Here is a 21,315-nt window from a genome sequence, read left to right as displayed (position 1 = left end):
GGCAGGGTGGGGGGCAGGTTGGAGAGATCTGCATGGGGCCAGATGCCTGGGTTTGGGAAGCAGGGTAAGGGCAGTGGCTGGAGGGTCTGGGGGGGCAGGTGTCGCTCCTTGGTGCAAGGGCTCCTGGGTTCCTTGCCCTGGCACCACTGCCCCAGTGCTGGCACCACCCGGAGAGGTGCGCGGGCATGTAACCTAGGATTCTGGGGGTTCATGGGGAGGGGGTTGGGAGGGGCTGGCACAGGGGGCAAGGGCTGCGCAGTGCCTTCATTAACCCCCTCTTTGCCAGTGCCAGGGCAGGCACTAAGAAGGGCATGGGTATCACAGTCTCCCAACATTGTCCTGGCAACAGTGTTTATTGATCCCTGTGACAACACCCTAGATACAGCAACACCACAGCAACCAAAAGGGTATGAGGGGGCTGCTGGATTTCAGGGGGGGGCATAGCCAGCTGCCCCCTCCAGGCACCAGGTACTGCCCTACAGCAACACAGCTACGACTCCATCCAGTGTAGGTAGTGCAGCTCCTGGGGGCACAGACACCGGGACACCTGGCCATCTGGGTTCCTTTCCTGGCTCTGCTGCTGCCCCCCACCCCCACCCTGCCAACTCCCCAGGACCGGAACCAGCTTGGGTGCAGCTGTGACCTCATCAGCAGCTCCTCAATTATATCTCATGGGGCTGGGGTGGGGGGGCTGGATTGAAGCCCCCATCTGGGAGCCAGCTGTGCCCCCTGTGCCAATCTGGAGACACTTGGGGGTGAGTGGGGAGCCCAGATGGCTGGGTAGCAGCAGCAGCTGGATGGCATGGGGTGGGGGGAGAGGGGGCACTAGCTGGGTGCCAAGACTCCAGAGTTCTTTCCCAGTTCCCACGGTGCTACCACCGCCCTGCCCACCTGCCATGGAGGGGCTATGCCAGCAATGCCAGGGCCCTGTGCCTGCCCTGGTGCCAGTCAGCACCCTAACCTGGGACGGGCACTGGGTCAGTGTTGCCTGCCACTTGACGTAGGTGTGGGTGACGAGACACTTGAGCTGGGTGACAAAGAGCAGGCCAGGACCTTCAGGCAGGCCAGAGCCCAGGTGCCGCTGCAGCTGGGCACACAGCTCCTGCCACAGACACTGTGGGGCAGAAGGGGGGCATCAGGTGGTGCCAAGGCTGCCCTGCCAAGCAATGCCAGCCGGGGGAGGGGGGGAGAGTTGTGCGCCCAGGCACATGAAGCACCCAGCATGTCTCCGAGCATGTGTGGAGTATGTACCCACTCACCTTGTGCTCCGGAGATGAGCACTCGGTGCCCACGGCTGTGTCGGCCAGGCTCAGGAGGCTGTAGCACAGATAGCAAGCCTCCAGGTGGAGAGGGGGCAGGGGTCAGCCATGATGCCTGGGCTGGGGGGCACAGCCACTGACTGCCTCCTCAGAGAAGGGAAATTGAGACAGGGAGCAGCCATCCGACCCCTGAGAAATCTCCCAATCTGCCATGCTTTTAAAGCCACAGCACCCTTCCCCTGCACACCCAGCCCCCATGCCAGGCGCTGTATGTTGGTGCCTGCCTGAAGATTTCTCAGGTGACTGGAGAGCACTGGTGCCAGGATGCAGGAGGGCTATGGCTGGGCCCCTGGCTCCTGTAGGATGGGGGGGCAGGGAGGGCTGTGGGGGATGCCCCACTCTCACCTCCCAGTCCAGGCCAGGACTCCAGGGCTCTGGAGGTGGCAGGTGGCACCTGAGGGCAGCCGGCTTCATGAGGGCCAGGAGGCAGCACAGCTGGCGCAGCTAGGAAGGCATTGGGGGGGGGGGGGAGAGCACAAGGTGAGCAGGCAGCTAATCCCCCAGGCCCAGCCCCACTCTTAGCCAGTTCCCTAGACCCAGCCCCACTTCTACCCACAACCCCCCAGGCCTGTTCCTATTCCTAACCACAATCCCCCAGGTCATGACACCCCAGGCCTGGCCTTACCACTCACCTGTCCCTCCTTGGTGGAGGGTACCACGGTCCCATCAGGCATCCCCAGGAGCCGCGAGATGAGACAGAGGCTCAAGTGCTGGCGCAGCTGCCTGAGAGGAGGAACTGAATCAGCCAGGCTGGGGGCAGAGCCAGGCACCCCCAGCCCGTGCCTAAGTTTCCCTGTTCTGTGCCAGGCCGGGCCCAGCAGGGACTAGGCACCCGCCTCTTTGTGCATGTGCAACCAGGTGGAATAAGGGAGTTAGTGCACAGCCAGACAGCCCTCCTGAGCCTGGCACAGTGCCCGCTCTGCCTCCTGCCTGCGGCCCTGGAGGGAACCCAGGCGTCCTGGCAGCAGATCCCATCCAGGCAGCCACAGGGAGGGGAGGGACTTGGGCACACAGGGGGGCACTGCTGCCTGGCACCAGGGCTGGGAGGGCCTGGGGGCAGGCGCAGAACCAACCAGGCTCCCCACGGGACACTGGCAGCAGGGACATGCTGGTGCTCGCCTTGCCCGGGGCTGGGCCCCACCCCTCAGCATGTCTGGGCTCAGTCTCACTCTTACCCACAATTCCCTGATCTCAGCTCTGCTTACTCAAAAGCCTCAGGTCCAGCTCTGTTCTTACCCACAATACCCCAGGCTTGGCCCTGCTCTCACCCAGAACCCCCTGGGCTCCAATCCTGCTCTAAACCAGGCAGAATCCCTCAGGCCTGGCCTCGCTCTTATCCACAATCCCCTGGGGCTCTGCCCTGCTACGCATTACCCCAAGGCCCTTGGGGTAGCCAACCCTACTCGGTAATCCCCCGGGGTCAATGCTACCAGGCCTGTTACCCAGAATCCCCCAAGCCCTGACCACACTTACCCAACAACCCAGGGCCCTACCCTGCTCTCCATCCCCCCATGAGGCAGGGGCAGCCTGGCAGGGGGGCAGGGGCAGCGGCAGGGGCAGGGGCGGAAACCTGAGAGGAAGCCAGGGCTGTATCAGTGCTGGGCTTCCTTCCCTGGGACTTGAAATCCCAGCCACAGCCTAAGGATGTTTCCCCCCCCCCCCGCCTGCCCACCCACCACATCCTGCCTGGCTGCGGAAGGAAGGAAGCTGCGGGTTCAAAGCTGTGGGCATGAAATCAGCATGACGCTGGTGTGTCAGCACAGACCCCATACTAGCACATTACCTGTGCATGAGCACAGCCACACATGTTGTGCGGTTAGCATAACACTATTTGTAGCAGTTTGCAACTGTGGAAGGAGCACCGACCTGTACCACGCAGGCACCTACCTGCCCCTGGCTGTGGTATCTGGAAGCAGCCGAACCACAGTCACCAGGTTGTGATGGTGCTGTGAGACATGGGCCAGGGCCCCGCACAGTGCCGGGAGCTGTGGGGGAGGTGGCAATGGGCTGTGAGGGGGGCACAGCTGTGCCCCCCTCACCTCCCAGAGATGCCCTGGGGGCAGGCCGATAACCTTGGGGGAGCAGATGGCACTGATGTGTCAGGGCTGGGAGACCCTCTTGCCCCCCACAGTTGGTGGAAAACCCAGATGTCTGGGCAGCGCCCACCTGGTGGTGCCAGTTGTCCATGCCGTCAAGAAGAGCACAGAGTAACTGCTGCAGGTCAGGGCAGGGCTGGTACCGCAGTGGGTGCACCAGGCTGAGGCGGCAAAGTAGGGCCACCAGGGCCCTGCGCTGCCTGTCTGGGTAACACCCGGGCCGCACCAGCACGCACAGTGTCAGGTACTGCAGGGGGGGGTGGACTCAGCTGGGGTCTTACCCACAATCCCCCTGGCCTGGCCCTGCTCTTACCCACAATCCCCTGGGCCCAGCTCTTTTTTTTTTCCTTTGTAACCAAGAACCCCCTGGGCCCAGGCCCACTCTTAGGCAAAATCTCTCAAGTCTGGCCATGCTTATCCACAATCCCCTGGTCCCACTCTCACCCACAATCCCCCTGATCTGGCCCTGCTCCTGCTCCTACCCACAATCCCCCAGTCATGCTCCTGCTCTTACCCACAATCCCCTGGGCCCAGCCCCACTCTCATCCACAATCCCTTAGTCCCAACCCCCGCTCCCACCCACAGTCCCCTGGGCCTGGCCCTGTTCTTACCCACATTCCCCCAGCCCCTGGGGCAGGTCTACTTGGCCTTGCCCCCCTGGTCCCCACCTGGGCAACATGCCCTCCTCGGTGCCAGGATCCAGTCCAGCCCCCCTAACCTCGTTAGCCACACGGAGCTAACTGCAGGGTCACAAACGGAGAAGTGAGCAGAGGGGGGGAGCAAGACCTGATTCCAGCCCCCCTCCCCCTCACCCCCAGTGGCTCCTACCTTGTAGATGTCACTGAGCTGCGCCCCCAGCACGACTGTAGAGTAGGCTGTGCCCTCGGTGCCTCCCAGGGCCAGTGACGGGGGGCAGCTGTGGAGACAGGGCAGGTCAGAGGGCACAGCCCAGCCTCCCTGGTCCCCCCCTAGCCCTAAGAGACATTAGCAGATTAAGATTTATTGGGACCCTGGGCAAAGGGAAATTTGGAAGCCACCCACAGGGAAGGCCCCCAATCTGCAGTACTGTACCTGTACCCAGCCCCACACCTGTACCAGGGCTGAGGCAGGCAGCTCACAGCCCACTGTGAGCTGCCCAGCCCCTCCTTCCCATGGAGGCAGAGGATGCAGGTACCTGGCGCTGCAGGTAGACTTGGGAGACCACAAGGGTGCGGCTCTCCCCGCCCATGGCCTGACAGAGCTGGCAGGGGGCCCCGGTCAGTCAAGGTTTCCCCGAGAAAAAGCAGCAGTAGCAGGGAGTTGGAGCCAGCCTGGGGGCACAGGGGGGCAGTGTCCACTGGGAATCCCCTGTCCCCAGCTTCTGGGAATGGCAGCACACTGCCCAGGCACCTTCTGCAGCAGCGAGCACACCCGTGCCAGAAGGGTGGAGAGGGGTGGAGGCACTGGAGCAGAGGGGAGAGCTCCCCATGCTGCCCAAGTTCACCTGTTTCCCCAAGGATTTACTCTCTTCTCCTCCAAGCTCACACTATTGCCCCCACTCTGGCCACACCCCCATGGTGGAAAGCAGCCTTCACACCCTCACACCCTGCCACACTGACAACAAGATTCAGAAAACTCCAGGCCTGCTTATTCCTCCCGGAGCCTAGCACGACAACTGGGGTCCCAGCTGAAGCGCACGCACAGACATGCACACACACACTGGCATTACAGATTTTTCCCAGGGGGTCCTTGACTGGCAGGGGCCCTCAGGGTCATGCATTAACCTGCCCCTGCTAAGAGAAAACCCAGGCATCCAGAGCACCCCTGTACCCCTGCCAGGTCTCACCTGGGGGCAGGGGGCAGCAGCTCCAGGGGCAGCTGGCCAGGAGGGCTGAGGGTGGCCTGGTGGGCACCCAGGCGCTGCAGTGCCTGCCCCACCTCACCCAGTGATGGGCACCACAGCTCTGTGGGGGGGAAAAGGCATGAGATGAGCAGGGTCCCCATGCCCCTGCCGTGAGCACTAGGCCCAGCCATGGCAGGGGAAATAGGCAAAGCCATCCACCCTCCCCCATGCCTGCACTGACCAGGTGCATCAATCTGCTGCATGCTGATCTCCCACAGGGCCTGGAAGGCACTGGGGGCGGCACCTGCAGGCTGCGATGCCAGCTGAGGGGGGCAGAGATCAGAGAGCACATGGCTGCCTCCAGTAACTTCCCATAGCCCTGGCTATGTCCTGGTATGGGCAGCCACTGACCACCCCTGGCTCCCCACTCATAGAACCCACCCTGTGGTTCCTCTCCCATATCCTGGCCTGTGTGCCTGCTCTATGTGGCCAGACTTACCTGGAAGAGCCAGTGCAGGACAGGTGGGGGGCAGGCCAGCACATGGCGGTACAGCAGAGTGAGCAGCCCGGTGCGCACGAAGGTGACCTGCCCAGCTGGCGTGGCACTGCCCAGGCAGGAAGAGGTTAAGGGGGGGGGCAGGCCTTGTGCCATCCCCCACAATGCCCAGGGCCACCCCCCATACACTCCTGGTATCTCTGGGGGGCAGGGATCCAGCCCAGCAGGACTGGGACCCATGGTGGGGGGGGCAGCATTACTATATATAGTGCAGGCCCGAGGCGGTCCCAGCTGCTCACATACAAAGGGCACAGAGGGTGGGAGAAGAACACAGAGCCTTTGTGCCGAGACACGCACACGGCCACGTGGAAGGCGTGCCCTCACGCACATGCACATGCTGTCCCCGACCATGTGCCCCATGCACACATGCCTCTGTGCATGTCACCTTGCACACACAGACACATGGCCCTGTGCAACGTGTATGTGCAGCCGTGTTTCACCTGAGTCCAGACATGTATCTGCATGCAACGTCCAGGTGCAACAGGCAAATCCATGTGATGTGCATTCATGGGTGGCACATGCAATGCAAGCACCCCTAGACACACAGACTCATGTAACGCGTAGTCACACACGCCCAGATACAGACACATGCAACACACACGCTTCTGGGTGATGCACAAATCCATATGCCATGCACATAAGCCCAGGCGACATGCATGCAATACACACTCCCGCAGCCATCCACCCAGGGACGTGTGTTGCAGCAGGCAACACCCATACCACACACATGCTCAGACCTGCAGCCACATGCAACATACAGGCAACACAGACATGCATCCCCAGGAGTTCGGCCCATGTAGTCATGTGTGAAAACTACCTGCCCCCACAGACAAGCCTGTATATGCAACACATGAACACACATGAGTGTGCCATCTCCGACTTCCTGGGCTGAGTTGGTGTCTGATACTCCCCCTATCAAAGGGCCCATTGTCCTGGGGTTGGGGTGGGGGCAGGTGGGGGTATGGAGGAGGGGCCCTGCCCCATCAAGGGTCCCTTTGTTCTACCCTGGGATGGGACAAGAGGAGCTAAATACAGGCAGCTGATGGGGCAGTTACAGGCTCAGGCCGGTTCAACAGGGCAGCTTCCCTGCCATGGGCCAGTTACAGGCCAGGGGGTAGTTTCCAGGGGACAGAAGCGAAAAAGGGGGTACTCACTCGAGAAAAGCAGCCTCAAGAGGGCTCTGGGGTGCCAGGCCATGGACGCACACAGCTGGGAGGGACGCAGGGGTAGGCATGGCCTCCCCAAAGATGCCCTCCCCAGGGGGAAAGTCTGGCAGCTCACTGGTGACCAGTGCAAAGCGCTCCAGAAACAGCCTGCAGCAGGAACAAGCACAGGCATCTCAGTGCCAGCCTGGGGGCCCCCCTACTGCCCATGCCTGGTGGGGATCTAAGCCAGGCTGTCAGACAGCTTAGGAGGTAAACTGGGGGGGGGAGGGAGGGGAGCTGTGTGTGCTATGTCCCACCTGTGCTCCTCGGGCATTGGTGTGTCATCGGGTGAATCTTCAGAGCTGTCATCGGGCAGTGTTGGCAGCCCCTCGCCCACCAAGCACCAGGCCCTGGGCATGGCAGCACTGAGCATAGGGCGGTGCAAGGGCCAATGCTCCAAAGCCACTCCCATGGCCATGCCCGGCCCCGCACCGGGGCCCACCCCAGCGTACATTCCCCATAGCTCACCTTCTCTCCTGCAGCAGCGCTGCCAGACTGTTGACATCAGGATCTGGCTGCAGGCCCTGTTTGGTGGAGGCAGGTATCATTCTGGGGGCACTGTGCCCCCCCACCCCCACCCCTCAAGGCACTGCTGGACACTTCCTGGGGGCAGGAATGTGCCCAGCAATACGCATCAACCCCTTAGTGATGCCCTTGACCTGACACTCACCATGCCAGGCTCCGGGAGGATCCGTGCTGCTCCCCCCAGCAGCTGCGCCAGGGGCAACAGCTCTTCCTCATCGTCCTGCTTCTCCCCAGATCCAGCCGTATCCTGGCTGGGGGACACCATACCAGCCTGGCAAAGGAAGTCCAGCTGCACAGGGCTCCAGTCAGCTGGGAAGGCCTCATCAGGGCTGGTGTTGGTGCCCTGTGGCAGATGCGGCATCCTCTTGGACTTCCGGTGGGGGGCCCTGGAGCCGCGCCAGTGCCTGGAGGCTTCAGAGGGCAGGAGGACAGTCACTGGATGGCTCCTGCTCTCCTCAGCAGAGCCTGGTGCTGTGCCAGGGGGTAGGAGTAATGGGGGCAGAGAGGGCTGATGCCCGACGGTGGACCTGGAGGGGTCTGGTGTTACCTGCTCGGCATGGGGCAAGGCCCAGGCTGCTCCGGGCTCTACTGCCTCTAGGTCGCTGGCTCCTGCTATCCTGTGGGCCCAGCAGGGTCAGGTGGGCACAAGAAGGGAGCTGATCTACCCCAGGACTGTCCCTACTTGCCCCAGGGGCAAAGGGCTCACCTGGGCGGGCGGGGAGGCCGGGTCGGGGTCCCCGAGCAGAGCGTAGGGGCGGCCGACACGCAGGCGCTTGGTGAGGCGCAGCTGGCGGTAGCGCTGCAGGCTGTCCTGAAAGCGGCGGCTGAAGAGGCCCGTGCTGGGCGCCCGCAGCGAGGACAGTGGGATCTGGTACCAGCGCAGGCCCCCCAGGATGGGCAGCTCTGGGGTGGGCACTGGGGCCACCACCGCCTGCTGGGCCATGGTGCCAGGGGGAAGAACTGGGGCCTGGAGCGGGGAGAAACAGTGTCTTGGCACTTGATGCAGGGGGTGAAGCCTCCAGGATGGTTTTTTCCTGGGAGCTGGGGCCTGCGTGGGGAAGCAAGCACTCGCTGTGACCACACCACTGTCCCCCTGACGTCACACGATGCCCCCGTGACGTCACACGTGGCAAGGCAGTAGGGTTTAGTGGTCAGAGCAGGGGAGTGCTTGGAGCCGGGCGCCTGGGCGCCATCCCCAGCTGGGGGTCGTCGCCCCCCGACCTCTGCCCTTGTGGGCGGAGCCAAAGCCCCACCGCTCCCGCTGCCACGTGCTCCGCGCCTTCCGAATCCCAACCGCCGCCTGCCCAACGCTCCCCTCCGCGCGACGCCCAATCAGCAACCCCGCCAGCCGGACCAATCAGAGGCCGCACCTGCCCCGTCAAACGCACCCAATCAGAGCACGCAGGGCGGTCCTCTGGAAACCCACCCCCGGCCAGCAGGTGGCAGTCGCCGGCAGAAACCCAAGGTCACCCCCTCGCCGGGCTCACGGAGACCCCGCCCCCGTCTACCCCCAGCCTCTCTGGCCACGTGGCGCGGAGCGGCCAATTCCCGCCGGGCGCTTCAGCGGAAGTACCGCCCCGCTTCCGGCGCTGTCCCCGGAAGTAGCCGCAGTCGTCAAGCGGCCTGGTGTAGTCTCTGTTGGACGTTATGGCAGCCCGGTTTCTGCGCGCATACGGCGCCCTCCGCGCCCTGGGCGCCCGCCACTCGCCCGCGCTCGTCCTGCGCCTTGCTGCGCCCGCCCGCACCGCCGCCGGAGGTGAGGGGGGCCGGGGAGCGTGGAGGACACAGGCGTCCGGGGCAAGGGCGGGGGGCGGGCCTGGCTGACTGACGCGGTGGTTCCCTGCACGCCCTGTAGGCGTCCCCACCGACGAGGAGCAGGCAACCGGGCTGGAGCGGAAGGTGCTGGAGGCTGTCAAGAAGGGAACGGTGAGCACGGGGGGCGGGGACTGGGACCAGGCATGGGGGGCTCTGGGGGCCCTGGTAGGTGCTGATGCCCTCGCCTTCCTCTCTTCAGGACCCGTACAGCATGTTCCCACCCAAGAGCCAGGGGGGGACCCGGGAGCACCCCACCCTGGTGCCATCTGTCAATGAAAAGCGGATTGTCGGCTGCATCTGTGAGTGTCCGGGCAGGTGTAGTGGGGACGTGCTAGGGGAAGAGCCTGGGGTGGAGGTGAAAACAAGGGCTCTGCTGGAGCTGGGGGTTAGGGGGCAGAAGTAGCCCTTTGTCCTGCTCTGTCTCACCCCTAGCAGCTGAGGGTGGGAGGGGAAATGTTCTGGCTGTGACCCTGATCTCACTCTCTCCTGGCAGGTGAAGAGGACAACAGTGCCATCATCTGGTTCTGGCTGCACAAAGGTGAGCCACAGCGCTGCCCATCCTGTGGGGCCTACTACAAGCTGGTGCCTCATGAGGTGCCCCATTGAGCTCCTTGCCCTGCCCTGACCTGCTCTACTCTATTTGCCCCTATGTTTGATTCTGGGAGAACAATAAAGTTGTGACTGTCTCCTATTTTGCACTGTATTCTTCATTGCCTGGGGCCAAAGGATGAAGGTGTATCTGCCTTCTCTAGAGTCGTGCCTCTACGCTCGTTGCACCTCAGGAGAGCCTCAGCCTGGGGCAGGGACCCTGGATTTGTGTTATGTTGGGGGAGCGGTGCAAAGGACTGGCCCCATGTGGTGTGGGGGTGCTGGGAGTAGTAGCAGCCTCGGATGAGCCAGCAGTCCCAGCCCAGCGTGGCACGGGTTACTGCTCTGGGAAGGGGAACAAGGTCCCAGGTATGATGGGGAGGGAGAGCTTGGCTTCTACCCAAGGCCTGTGCATGTTGCCTGGGGGGTGAGTTCTTGTTATGTAGGGGGGAGGAGATGCCCTCCAGATGCATGGTAGGGAGAGCTCAACCTGCCTTCAAACTTTGGGGATAGCACGAGTGGCACTGCTTGTATTAACCTCCAGAGGGCAGCAAAGACTGGTGGGAAGGGAGGGGGGTGCCAGCCCTGCATTAACCACTTGCATGCCAGCCCTGCATTAACCACTTGCATGCCAGCCCTGCCTGTCCAGGCCCAAGCCCCCAAGAATCATGCCCACTGCCCAGGTACTTGAGTTCCATACTCTCCTGCACCCTCTGCTGCCACTGGGGGCCAAATCCGGGGAAAATGCAGCTACCTCTGGGGAGGAGCAGATGCCCAAGTAGAACAGCCTGGCTCGGTAGCATTCCATGGGTAGGCCACCAGCCTGGCCCTTGTGGGTGATACGAGAGGGAAGGTGCCAGGGGAGACTGAGGCAGGGAGCTGGGCTGGGCCACACCCAAGCTTTCCCAGCCCAGAGGAGCTTTTTGGGGCTGTGGAGGGAAGCTACCTGCCCCCCACATCAGTTCTGGCTGGGGCTGAAGGGGGTTAATGAGTAAAAGGAATAAACAGGCTGCATGGGGGGAGGGAGAACAGGAATTTTCCTGCAAACTTCATTGGAAGCAGCATTGGGCCTATAATGCTTCAGAGTGATTGGCACCCTAAGATTCATCTGGGTACCCTTGTACTGGTGGTAATGCTGCCCTGGGGGATATGGGGCCCTGTGAGCAGCAGGGGCCATGATGCTGAGCTAGACCAAGACCTGTGGGTTTGCTCCCCATTTCAACAATTGGATGCCAGGCCTCTGGAGTGCTGTAGGGCAAACAGGTGGCCATGGATTCCCCCCACCCCATGCTGGATGCCGGGGATTCCCAGACCTGCCTGCTGCCCCTGGCACCTGTCCCGCCAATCTCCGGCATTACCCACAATCCCCCACACGGTGCCCCCACCCCATGTACCCACAGACCAGCTGCTCCCGAAGCCTCCTGGTACTGGCGGGCGCGGCAGGGGGGGCTGCCCTGGCTGTCCCGGGGGCGGGGTCTGCTGGGGAAGGGGAGGGGCAAGGAGCCGATGGGCGGGGCTTGGGCCTGAGTGACAGCGCAGTGAGAGCCTTGGGCGGGGTCCAGCTGACTGACAGCCATGGAGGCGTGGCTACCGGGGGGGGCTCCTGCGACTGTTGTGGGCGTGTCTAGAGGCGGGACCAGGCTCACAGCCGCGGCCCTCTGCCTTGAGCGGGTCCAGCCTGGTGACATCACCGGGGGCGTGGCCAAACGGTGCCAGCCCTAGGGCGCACCTCCCTCTCTCGTGGGCGGGGCCAGCCTCGCTTCCACCCCAGGGGTTGTGGCCTGCTTTGTCTCCGCCCCTAGGAGGTGCATCAGTCTCCCGCCTGGTGACATCACGGGCAGGGGGGCGGGGCACGCCCGGCGGCCACCCCTTGGGGGCAGCTAGCCCGTGGGCGGAGCTAGCCTCGCTCTTGGGCGGGGCAGGGCGGGTGACGTCACGGGGCGGGGCCGGAAGCGGGAGGCAGCGGGGCCGGGGCGGGAAGATGGCGGACGGGGACAGCGGCAGCGAGCGCGGCGGTGGAGCCGGGGGAGGCGGCGGCGGTGGCGGCGGCGCGGGGCCGGGCCCGGGGCGGGCGGAGCAGGAGACTCAGGAGCTGGCGTCCAAGCGGCTGGATATCCAGAACAAGCGGTTCTACTTGGACGTGAAGCAGAACGCCAAGGGCCGCTTCCTCAAGATCGCCGAGGTGGGCGCCGGCGGGGCCAAGAGCCGCCTCACGCTGTCCATGGCCGTGGCGGCTGAACTACGTGACGCGCTGGGCGACTTCATCGAGCACTACGCGCAGTTGGGGCCCAGCCCCGCCGACCCTCTGCCTCCAGCCGGCGCCAGCTCGGCCTCGCCGCCCGACGAGCCGCCGCGCCGCGCGCTCAAGAGCGAGTTCCTGGTGCGGGAGAACCGCAAGTACTACCTGGACCTGAAGGAGAACCAGCGTGGCCGCTTCCTGCGCATCCGCCAGACCCTCAACCGCGGCCCCGGGGCCTTTGCGGGCGCCTCTGGCCTGCAGAGTGGCCAGACCATCGCGCTGCCCGCGCAGGGCCTCATCGAGTTCCGCGATGCCTTGGCCAAGCTGCTGGACGACTACGGGGCCGAGGACGATGAGCCAGGGCTGGCGCTGGGTGGCGGCGCGGGGGCAGGCAGTGGAGAGCTGCCTGAGGGCACGTCCATCACCGTGGACTCCAAGCGCTTCTTCTTTGACGTGGGCTGCAACAAGTATGGTGTTTTCCTGCGTGTCAGCGAGGTCAAGCCAGCCTACCGCAACGCCATCACCGTGCCCTACAAGGCTTGGGCCAAGTTCGGTGGTGCCTTCTGCCGCTATGCTGATGAGATGCGCGACATCCAGGAGCGCCAGCGCGACAAGCTGTATGACCGCCGGCCGGGCACTGGGGGAGTTGGCGGAGGAGCGGGGCCTCCAGGGCCCGGCAGCGGGAGTGGTGCTGGTGACGACTCGGAGGCGGATGATGTGGATGACGATTGAGCCCCGCTAGGTGCCCCCGAGAGAGGATGGACCCCCCCCACCCCAAGCCCTGCCAGCACCTATGCCCCCACAAGCCTCACTGGACTGGGGGATCCCACCGGAGCCCTGCTGGACTGGGGGATCCCCCCATCAGAGCTCTGTCAGCGCCCCCAAGTGTCTCGCTGGCCTGAGGGATCCTGCCAGAGCCCTGCTGGAGTGTGGGATCCTCCCCATTGGAGGGGTGTCCTGCCAGCCGCCCCCGAGAGCTTCCCTGCACTTCAGGACTCCCCCAGAGCCCTGCTGGAGTGGGCAAGCTCTGCCAGACTGGGGGATCCCTCTGGAGCCCTGCCGGAGTGTGGGATCCCTCTCCTCTCAGAGAGCTTGCCAGTGCCCCAAGACCCTTACCAGATTGGGGGATTCCCCTGGAGCCATGCCAGAGTGGGGGATCCCCTTGGAAATCTGCTAGGCTGAGAGACCACCTCACCTTCCCTCCAGAGTTCTGCAAGTCTCCCTGGAAACTTCACTGGACTGCAGGACCTGCCAGCTCTCCCGCATCGGAGCCCTGCCAGACTGGGAGGCCTGCTAGTGCCCTCATCAGAGCTCCGCTGGACTGGGGGAATCCTGCTGGACCGGAGGACTCTTCCCCACTCCCCATCAGAGCTCTACCAGCCTGGAAGACCTGCCATGACCCCCATCATCTTGAGGCAAGCTGGGAACCTCCCATATCTTCAGGGCCCTGAGAAGTGGGGGTGTCGTATGGATCCCCCCACCACCACCCTGCATCCGTTGGAGATGCTGCCTGCTCCACCAATGAAACCAGCATCCAGGCTGCTGCCGCTACCCAAAGAAAGACGGGTGGTGATGGGGGGCATCACCCTCCACTTAGAAATCAACCAGAGGGGGCAGAAGACAGGGGCACAGAGGAGAGGTTGAGGGGCATCTAGCGAGGGATGAACCTAGTATAGGGGGAAACCGGGGGTGGGTTGATTTCTCTCTTTTTGGACCAATGTCCTGGCTGATCTTGGTTTCCTTTGCTGAATGGCTGGTTTCCATACTGGACCCCTATTCTCCAGCACCCCTCTCAAGCAGCCTATTCTCAGAGAAACCTGCCAGTTCTCTCCAGAGCTAAAGGACCCTTCTTTCTTTATTTGGATCCTTTTCTTCCCTTGAATATCTATCCCAACACCTTCAACACAGGGCTGCAAAGAGAGGGTAAATTGAAGACAAAAAATCGGGCACGAAGCACAAGGCAGCTAGGGGAAGAGAGAGGGGGCTGGGGGGAAGTTGCACCCCCCTCTTTTCTCTCCAAATAAGGTTGTCTCTGAAGAGAAATGGCTGGAAGAAATCGGAGCCAACTGGCTCCTGGGGGGGGAGGGGTTGTAGGGAAATCAGCAAGGATGTGGCCTTCCAGCTGGGGTTGGAGAGTGGAGAGCAAAGGCAAAGGTTCCAGCCCAGTCCCCCCAGATCTCTCAGTACCTCACAGCACATTGTATCAGCAACAACCACACGCCTGAGGGGCAGCCGGCGGGACTTTGCTCACGGCGGCCGAAGCCCCCAGCTCCACTATGTGACTCTTGAAACGCCCTGGCGGCATTGGATTTCCCAACCACCTTGAGATCTCAGCTGAAGCCAGCAAGTCCGATCCTGGAGCTGAGCTGCAAGAGGGGTGAGGGGTTGGGAGGGAGCTGGGCAAGAATCCCTCCTCCTTAGCTTTTAACTGGATTTTTCACTTTTTTTTTTTTCTTTAGCTCAGTCCAGTCACTCGCCTCCCCCCCCTCTGCCAAGAGAAAGATAGAAAAGCCAAGGTATTTTCGCCGCGTGTTCGTATCCTAGTCACTTGGAACTGAATGGCAAGCGACACTGTTCATTCCAAAGTTTCGGGTATTCCTTGTGAGACACCGTAGGCTATATCAGTTGTTTGTTTTTGTTTTTTTTCTTAGCTGCATGCCCGTCCTCTTGATTTGAGCTGCCTTTTTAATTTCATGCAGACCCTGGTGTCCATCTTCCCCTTATTATTTTGGGGGGGGAGGGGAAGGTAGTATTGCTTCTCCCCTGTTCTTAGTTTTGTATTTATTGAAAACCACCAGCATCAACAGCCATTATTTTTCTTCGTGGTTGTGGCTAGCTGGGGGTGGCACAGCAACAAAGGGGGAGAGGTTAAAAAAATATGTAGGCTATAGGGTGTGCAGAATTACCCCTAATGTAGTAACCAAGTGATCAGCCACCCCTATGCATCCATTTTTTTTATTTGGTTTTTGAAAGCAATTCTCTATTCCCATGGTCCGTCACAGGTCTTTTTAACACGGATTTTTAACTGAAAATTTGACTCTCTCTTTTTTTCCTTCTTCTGATGTCTCTCTTTTGGCTGCTTCTCCGTTGCAAAGATCTGGGTTTCCTCAACTTCCCGGGAGCAATAGTATTTCTCAATGTTTTAATTACATCCAACCTACTAGTACTGTATTTTTGTACTCCGAGGCAGCTGTTTTGGATAACGTCCTGCTGTATTTTACCTATGTATTTTGTTCCAAACATGTCTGGGTTCTTTGCAGCGGAGAACATGCCTTGATGATTTTTCTTTTTTTAACATGCTGGGTCCAGCAGATACGAGCTGCTGAGATCAAGTCATGGCAACCTCTCATTCCCTGAATTAAGAAATCAGAGGCAGCAATGAAGACTCAAGGCTGCAAACCTTTGCTGTATATTGCTGTAATTTGATGAGGGGTAGTAATATTTTTTTTTCTCCTTCCATCCATTTTTTAAATGATGTATAGACCAACTCAGTTTGTTGCTTCAGTGGTAATAGACTCCTTTTTTTTTTTTTTTTCTCAGCTGCTGTGAGCCAGTTAAGTTTTTTGCAAAGGTGCAGACAGTACCTCTACTTTTCAAGAGAAATATTTTTATTTTTTTTTTCCTGTTTCTGGCTGAATGGCAGTACCTAGCCTTACCTTTCTACTCGATGTGGTAGTGACGGGGCAGTGACAGTCCCTTGCCAGTGGCTGTATCGGTTAGAATCAGCTGCTTAGGAAGCACGTAGGAGCAGACAGCAGGCGCCAAAAAAGCTGCCCTCTGTGGCATTCACTTTGGCACCCAGAGCTGGGGCGGCACGATGAGTGAGGCATCAACGTCCAAAACCCTACGGCGTGGTATGACCTTCCAGCCCACCCTAGAAGGGGAGTGTGTTGGGGAGGAGGGGAGTAGTTAGATAGGATTCCAGGCCAGAGAGAAGTTGGGACCGACATGTAGGCCCCTGTCTTCTTGAGAAGGGGCTTAGCTCCAAGCTTGTTTGGAACAGAGGTTTGTTAAAGGCATGGCCGGGAGGGGGGGAATGGAGAAGGGAGTTGGCTTGCAGGATTCATAGGGCTGTTGTTTATTCTCCTCAGGCTTGCCCCTTTTAAGACCAATAACAGGCAAAGAACATTACCCTCCCCTCCCCTGCCCCAACCCACCCCACCCCAACCCAACCCAAATATCTGTTGGCATAGATATCCCCCTTTCCCACCCTACATTCTGAACAAGCCCAGCTGATGTAGGAGGGACAAAACCTGAAGTTTTACCCCACTTCTGTGCCCCAAAGAGGTGATAACAATCTACCCATCTCCCCTCCACAGCCAGAAGGCTTGGACGCTTCTCCTCTATATATAAAGAGAGAGAGAGGTTTTTTTCCCTCTCTTCCATAGGGACAAAATCCCTTTGAAGGAAAGCAGGAACCTTGCTAGATCTCTCAACATCTCTCTCCCTATTACTATTGTTATTTTTTTTTTTCATTTGAGCTTCCAGTCTTGACCCTGGAAAACCCCCTTCCAGACCGTCATGATGTCAAACCATCTGCTGTACAAAATCCTACCACAAAATGTAAATCTTGTATAGCACCAAAAAAGAGAGAAATAGAGAAATAAAACTACCATGTAAATACTTGCGGCGCACAGGTCTCGGCACCCAGATCTAGTGACAGATGAACGTCCCATTTTCCAAAGCCCTTTATTGAAAAAGTGGGTGCCAGCTGGACCCATAAAAGGAACCCGTTCTTTTCGGGTGGCAACCAGGAGATCTTGTTCAGGAACAAGCGAGACTTCCTGCCTAAGTTTCTCTCCTGATTTGTAAACCACTGAGTTTTATCCCATCTCGTTGACAAAGCTTCCGAGCACCGGGCACAAGAGCCTGGTGAATCTAATCCCCTCATATTGAGTGGTCTATCCACGATGCACCCTTCCAATGTCAAAGCTGAGGGCGTCTGGCTAGAACCTGACTCCTTTTAATTGGTTTTTTTCCCCCCATCCAAGGCATGGCGTAGAGCGTGACAGATGCCAGTCAGGCCCCTCAAACTCTCTGGAGAGTGGCACGTTCTCGACTTGCAGGGGGATTTTTTTCCGGTGGAAAATACCGAAGCATCCTGTATGCACAGGTATCAAAAAAATAAAAATGTGACTGAATGATCATGGTACTATCTGATGCACCACGAATCTCTCAGCAGATATTCAGGCCTAAAGCAGTGTGGCCTTGGCTAGTAAGTTTTTGTTCCAGGAAGGGGACCTGCAAAAAGAAAAGCTAACAAGTTCCCTTTATTTAAAAAAAAAAAAAAGAAGAAAGGGCATGTTTTTTCTCTTTCTTTCCTTGGCTGTGAAATGTTGTAGTGAGACTGACTTGCTTTGTAGCTGACCATTTCTTTTGATTATACCTCTTGCAGCAGGTAGGGAACCTCACAGCATCTTGACTGCTGCCCTATGCTACCCACTGCATCTAGGCCTACTTCCTATCTGGGCTGCCACAGCCAGAATGCCCACATGTTGGCTGTGGCATAGAGAACTTTCAGGGCCCTGTCCCGTGTTCACTTGAAAGCTGGAGAGAACCAGCTATAAAGTTGGTACATGCTTTTGAGCACTAACTTGTAATTATGGCGTGATAATTGCTTTGCATATATGGCCAGTTGATCTTGTGTGACTGGGCGGTTGATTGTGTGATACGTATAACGTGGCAGGGACCCCAATTAAGGCTGTTGGTATCTTCCTCAGAAGGCAGTTTGATTATGAGATGGCCATGCTATATAAGGGGTTGTAGTTCTAGGCAGCAAATAGCTTCAGCTGATCTGTCTGTCCCCTGTCTATTCCACACACCCCCTTCCTGGCCTTCTCTCTCTCTCCCCCCAAAATCAGGTGCTTGAGTATTTTAGTCTGTGAATGTCCAGCAATAGTGGCCAGTCTTGCCTTGTGTGACCCCTGTCTGGGCATGAGTAGTGCCCATGGTGCTTTTAGGGTTTTTAACTAACTGTACATCTGTGGCATAAACTACCCCAAACTCCAATTCTCCCCCCGCCCCTCTCCATGTCTTACTGGGCCCCGTGGCTGTTTGTCACCTCCTGGGTCCTTTAGCTGTGCTTAGAGAAGCCCATGTCTTGTCCTGTAACGCATAGCATTGCTTGCTGTTGACTGGAACCCTTGTACCTGAGAACAAGCTTGGAAAACCTGTCTGTAAGACTCACATCTGTTTCTCTGAACTCTATGCACCTGGCTGGGCTGGTAGCTTTAGGCATTGCTAGTGTGGGTAACAGAAGCTGGAGAAAGAAACCCCATCCATCTTGTTGGAATCTGCTGCATCTTCTGTTTCGGGCCCTTTCTGATGCCAGCTCACTTACGAAGAAAAAAAACACCCCCTTCCTCAAATAGCCCCATGGCAAAACACAATCTCTCTTGCTAGTTCATGGCCTGGTTAGGCCTTGTGCTACTTGAAATCTCAGCTCTTGCATGCTTGGTTTCTGAGCCAAAGAGCTTTGGCATCGGAGTCAAGCATCCAGATAGCTGAATGTGGTCACCAACTACCTACCTCTTCTGCCCAGATACATCGCTGCTTCCCAACCTGTGAGCCTGGGGCTGCCATGGGGTGGTGCGGTCTCACAGTGGTCGCAGCTGACAGTACCACCATTCAGCCTTCTGCCCCAAAGTTGTTTCTTTTTTGGGTCCTTTTAGAAACCAGGCTCCATTTCGGGGAGGACCTCAATCTCTTCCCCTGGCTGAAGAAGATGGTCTCAATGGTGCTGTGTTTAGCTCACGTCCACATTTGGGGTACCTTTTAAAAATCCCTGGGATCGGTAAGCAACACTGGGTTATCTTCTTGAACCTGACAATAGCAGAGAAATAACCTCCCTTGCCTGGAGGGAATAGTGAAGACCTGAGTAGAGTTTTGCAAGTCTTTCTTTACAACCTACCCCCAGATCAGCTTTGATTAAGTGGGGATGTGAGTCTTTGCCACTGCTAGTCTTCCTCACCCATTTGGCCTCTCTCCAATCCAGAGGCTTGATTGAAAGCCACACCATCTTGGCAATCGATTGCTTCCCCTATGAGGCCAGTCAAGATGCCTGGCACTTGGCAAGTCTCTTCTAACATGCTGCTATCTTAATTTTAATCTCTTACCTCATGAAAGCAGCCCAGGATGGTCTCTTTCCTCAAAGAGACTGTTGATTGCTGGTGAACATGGCAAAGTAGAGAGGTTTATCTTTCATTGGTAAGTTCCATAGGCAAAAGAGGTAATTCCAGGCTCTGGCCTTGTGTGTGGAATAGTCTGTCTGGCCGGAGCGGGAAGGAAAGGACTCCTTTCTTGAACTCCTGCGAGATCCAAGAGAAGGCAGTAGAGTCTGATCTGTTTCTCTTCTCCCCAATGCCCACATAGCAGCCCCCATTGTTAGCTCAGAGGTAAGCAAGGTTTGATGAAGGTCCTGTAGAACTAGCCTAGGCTGTACCAGCCATGGCTCATTTGCTGGCTGGAGAGACATGGAGGGTAGGTTCCTGCCATGCTGAGGTGCTTTTGGCCACCTTTCCTGGCATGTTAGAGGTATGTTAGCCTGTGTTCCCTTCTTTAGTTTTGGCATGGGCACTGATAGAAATTGGCAGTAGTGGCATCAAATCAAGATTGTTGCAAGGGGCATCTTGGCATGGCGCCCCCAAGCAAGGGCCAGCATCATGTAAAGCAGCAGCAGTGGTAGCACTCACTAGGCTTCTGGGGCTTTTTCTCTGGACTGACTGCTCACAAAGGGCTGGGACCTGACTGTCCATGTTTAAGCTGGGTGCCTGATTCACTTCACTTGGTACAAAGTTCAGGATCTCTTGTGTCTGCAACAGTAATGGTGGGATGCCGTGTGTGTGTGTCCATGTGTAAATAGACACATAGCTGTACATGGCTATACACAGACATCTATATACATGCGTGTTGATACACGAAAGACTTGTTCCCCTCGCTAGCTAGCTACAATGTGCAAGTAGATCAATTTTTTATAAGAGAAGCTCCCCTTAAAAATTATATAAAATAATCTTTCTCTGTGTAAATGGTAGGACTGATTTCCAGAATATCTGCTGAGAGAGGAAAGGGAAAAATAATATCCCCGGTTGGACTCAGAAGTACCAGGAATGAGAGAGGGGGAAAACCATAAGAGAAAAGAAAAGAAACAAAGGTTTATTCCTCCTGGTTTATTTTTTTAAGAAAAAGAAAAGAAGAAAAAAGGAAAGATGCACTTTAACTGGCACCAAGAAAAAACCCGTGAAAGCTACAGATCCATTCGGACCCCATTCCTAGCCCCCACCTGCCAACCCTCTGATCAGTCCAGCAAAGTGCTGAGACGCCAACCCCTGCCATGGAGCCGTCGGCGGATGGTTCTGGCCCCGCTCCCGGGCTGGCGGGAGCCGGGGTAGATTATTAAATAGTTGTCACAACCAGGCAGCCGGGGCTCCCCTTCCTATCCCTGCTCCCCCGGTTGTCACCCATCAATTAAGGCAGATCTGAATCATTACCACTAGCGAGCTAGCCAGAAACCGCAACCCTCCCCCATCCTGGGCCCAGGTGACTGGGCCAGACCCCACCCAGCCCCCCGCTGTGCTAGTGAACGCTCGTACCGGTCGCAGGGTTTTGCAAATGGAGTTTTACAGTCTATATTTAAAGAAGTGTATGTTTGTAACAAATAAAGTATGCGGAAAAGTGAATGAAAATGCCCGGCTCTCCTCTTCTCCTTCAGCCCGTGGCTTGTGGCAGGGGTCTGTGTCCTTTGGGGGTGGGATTGGCTGGTTGCTGGGGGTGGGTAGGGTGGGAATTTGGGAGGTGAAGGCACCGATATGGATCCCAGTAACTTCCAGCAGGGAACTGGTGACCATGGAGCCCAGAATTGGGCCCAACTTCCCCTCTTAGGCTCCTGAACGCAGCCTGTTTTATACCCCAGCAGCTTTGGGGGGCCAGCACTAGTGGTCTCCCTCCTCCTGGTCTGGTCCAGGTCAGGTTCTCACAGCCCCCTCGGGGACCATAACAATTGGCACGGACTGGCTCAGACCCTCAGGCTGCCTTGCCTAGTCTTCTGTATCATGTAGTGCCAAGGAGCCAAGGCTACAAGGGAGGGGCACTGGGGAGTTTCTCCCCTGTTCATCTCTCCCTTGCAGCCTCTAGCACTGAAGGCCTGGGAGGCTC

General features: G+C 58.3%; 3 protein-coding genes across 7 annotated transcripts; 2 read left to right on the top strand and 1 right to left on the bottom strand.

Moving 5' to 3' along the window:
* Window positions 1-334: 334 nt before the first annotated feature.
* On the bottom strand, window positions 335-8,987 carry FAM178B (family with sequence similarity 178 member B). Of its 5 annotated transcripts, XM_059730523.1 has the most exons (17): window positions 8,230-8,985; window positions 8,071-8,140; window positions 7,669-7,934; window positions 7,467-7,522; window positions 7,256-7,348; window positions 6,948-7,106; window positions 5,737-5,842; window positions 5,479-5,560; window positions 5,241-5,358; window positions 4,244-4,331; window positions 3,486-3,662; window positions 3,207-3,304; window positions 1,952-2,042; window positions 1,665-1,763; window positions 1,260-1,337; window positions 962-1,114; window positions 335-523 (listed from the first exon to the last, which is right to left on the bottom strand). In XM_059730523.1, exons 1-17 carry the CDS (start codon window positions 8,464-8,466, stop codon window positions 491-493), a joined length of 2,004 nt encoding a protein of 667 aa, XP_059586506.1. In that variant the 5' UTR covers window positions 8,467-8,985; the 3' UTR covers window positions 335-490. The 5 variants fall into 5 exon arrangements, with proteins under 5 accessions (XP_059586506.1, XP_059586502.1, XP_059586503.1 ...); XM_059730519.1 differs by having other exon boundaries at window positions 335-1,114; window positions 8,230-8,983; XM_059730520.1 differs by lacking the exon at window positions 3,486-3,662 and having other exon boundaries at window positions 335-1,114; window positions 8,230-8,983.
* Window positions 8,988-9,109: 122 nt separating this feature from the next.
* On the top strand, window positions 9,110-10,029 carry LOC102558121 (cytochrome c oxidase subunit 5B, mitochondrial). Its single transcript, XM_006275015.3, has 4 exons — window positions 9,110-9,279; window positions 9,379-9,449; window positions 9,538-9,637; window positions 9,832-10,029. The coding sequence occupies exons 1-4, from the start codon at window positions 9,171-9,173 to the stop codon at window positions 9,942-9,944; spliced, it is 393 nt and encodes a 130-aa protein (XP_006275077.2). The 5' UTR covers window positions 9,110-9,170; the 3' UTR covers window positions 9,945-10,029.
* Window positions 10,030-11,907: 1,878 nt separating this feature from the next.
* Window positions 11,908-20,846, top strand: PURB (purine rich element binding protein B). Its single transcript, XM_014593729.2, has one exon. The coding sequence runs from the start codon at window positions 11,908-11,910 to the stop codon at window positions 12,895-12,897; it is 990 nt and encodes a 329-aa protein (XP_014449215.1). The 3' UTR covers window positions 12,898-20,846.
* Window positions 20,847-21,315: the final 469 nt, after the last annotated feature.

Source organism: Alligator mississippiensis, chromosome 7 (genome assembly GCF_030867095.1).
Source record: "Alligator mississippiensis isolate rAllMis1 chromosome 7, rAllMis1, whole genome shotgun sequence".
NCBI classification, from domain to species: Eukaryota; Metazoa; Chordata; order Crocodylia; family Alligatoridae; genus Alligator; species Alligator mississippiensis.
The sequence above is the reverse complement of the archived record's forward strand: the minus strand, read 5'-3'. Positions and strand labels throughout refer to the sequence as shown.

What these genes read in the sequence shown, in the direction of transcription:
- FAM178B (XM_059730519.1), bottom strand. Translation starts at nt 8,466, where the DNA reads ATGGCCCAGCAGGCGGTGGTGGCCCCAGTGCCCACCCCAGAGCTGCCC. An exon ending in TCCTGCACTGGCTCTTCCAG is followed by an intron (nt 5,561 to 5,736) that starts GTAAGTCTGGCC and finishes TGCCCCCCTCAG; the next exon opens with CTGGCATCGCAGCCTGCAGG. An exon ending in AGCTCAGTGACATCTACAAG is followed by an intron (nt 3,663 to 4,243) that starts GTAGGAGCCACT and finishes CCCCCCCTGCAG; the next exon opens with TACCTGACACTGTGCGTGCT.
- LOC102558121 (XM_006275015.3), top strand. Translation starts at nt 9,171, where the DNA reads ATGGCAGCCCGGTTTCTGCGCGCATACGGCGCCCTCCGCGCCCTGGGC. An exon ending in CGCCCGCACCGCCGCCGGAG is followed by an intron (nt 9,280 to 9,378) that starts GTGAGGGGGGCC and finishes CACGCCCTGTAG; the next exon opens with GCGTCCCCACCGACGAGGAG. An exon ending in AGGCTGTCAAGAAGGGAACG is followed by an intron (nt 9,450 to 9,537) that starts GTGAGCACGGGG and finishes TCCTCTCTTCAG; the next exon opens with GACCCGTACAGCATGTTCCC.
- PURB (XM_014593729.2), top strand. Translation starts at nt 11,908, where the DNA reads ATGGCGGACGGGGACAGCGGCAGCGAGCGCGGCGGTGGAGCCGGGGGA.